Genomic DNA, 1192 nt, shown 5'->3' on the forward strand with positions numbered 1-1192 from the left:
CAGCTCAGAGCAGTTGAAACCTGCCGGCAGGACGGCCACTCAGGACGCCAACTTCAATGCCAGCCATGTGCTGAATGCCGTGGACCGAGGTGCCCGTGCCCTCAACCACAGTCTGCAGAAACTGGAACAGCAGCTGCATGCCCTCAAGACCTCTAATTTCCTTGGTGAGCCGCATCACAGAACTAGGCTGGGATGGTGGGGCTATGGCTGGAGGGCTGACAGCGACCCTGCCACACCCAGGTGCCTATGACAGCATTCGCCAGTCCTATGGGGAGTCACGGGAGGCTGAGCACCAGGCAGACGCCGCCACCCGCGTTGTGCCTAGCCCTGTCAGCACCTCGGCAGCCACCCGTCACCACACTGAGCAGCTCCTGGCCAGCCAGCGGGATGAATTCAATCGCCACAACGCAGCCAGTCGACGGGCACTGATGGACCTGGCAGCGAGGGCACAGGCACTGAGCCTGCACCCACTCAATGAGAAGGTGGGACACAGGGAGAGGACCAGAGGAACAGCGCCCAGAGCTGCCCTGATCCTATGCTGCCTTGCAGGTCTGCGGTGTGGTGGGCGATGTGCCCTGCGCTGAGAGCCCTTGTGGGGGTGCTGGATGCCGGGATGAGGATGGGGGACGACGCTGTGGGGGTCTGAGCTGCGGTGGAGCCGTGTCCAAGGCTGACAGTGCGCTGGATCGGGCACGCCATGCCCAGGAGGAACTGCGGCAGGCTGCCAGAGACATGGTCCAGCTGTCCCACAAGGTGTGAGGCACATGGGTGCTGGTGGGAGCAGGTGGCACAGCCATGCCCCCCAGCCCCTGGGGCTGGCACTGAGGGTCTCTGCCCATGTTCAGGTGGCTGAGGCCAAGGGGAAGGCGGATGAGGCCCGAATACGAGCGCAGGCAGCCCTGGACAAGGCGAACCAGACCAGGGCCCGTGTGGAGAGCTCCAACAAGGAGCTGCGAGAGCTAATCAGCCAAGTCAAGGCCTTCCTGAGCCGTGAGTGCCAGCATGCTGGGAGGGCTGGCTGCCCCTGCCCAGTGCTGTGTGGCTCTGCACCTGCACCACACTGCAGTGACCCTGCACCATGCCGCACTGCATGGTCCGCACACTGCATTGCATGGTCCCTGCCCTGCCCCAACCATCCTGTGCCCTTCCACCCACCTCCTGCCCCTCTGCCCTGCCTCATGCTCCCCTCAGC

At 64.3% G+C, this 1192-nt stretch overlaps 1 protein-coding gene across 1 annotated transcript in view; it reads left to right on the forward strand.

Annotated features, from left to right (window-relative positions):
• The window catches only part of LOC103803366 (laminin subunit beta-2-like), a gene marked incomplete at its 5' end in the record, with an annotated part of 3315 nt that overhangs the window by 1834 nt on the left and 289 nt on the right, over positions 1-1192 (forward strand). Inside the window, 4 exons of the mRNA XM_009075914.1 lie at positions 9-164; positions 241-482; positions 550-753; positions 846-995. Coding sequence (XP_009074162.1) covers positions 9-164; positions 241-482; positions 550-753; positions 846-995 — 752 coding nt within the window. The remainder of the gene's footprint in view (positions 1-8; positions 165-240; positions 483-549; positions 754-845; positions 996-1192) is intronic.

Source organism: Acanthisitta chloris, unplaced genomic scaffold, assembly GCF_000695815.1.
Source record: "Acanthisitta chloris isolate BGI_N310 unplaced genomic scaffold, ASM69581v1 scaffold29985, whole genome shotgun sequence".
NCBI classification, from domain to species: Eukaryota; Metazoa; Chordata; class Aves; order Passeriformes; family Acanthisittidae; genus Acanthisitta; species Acanthisitta chloris.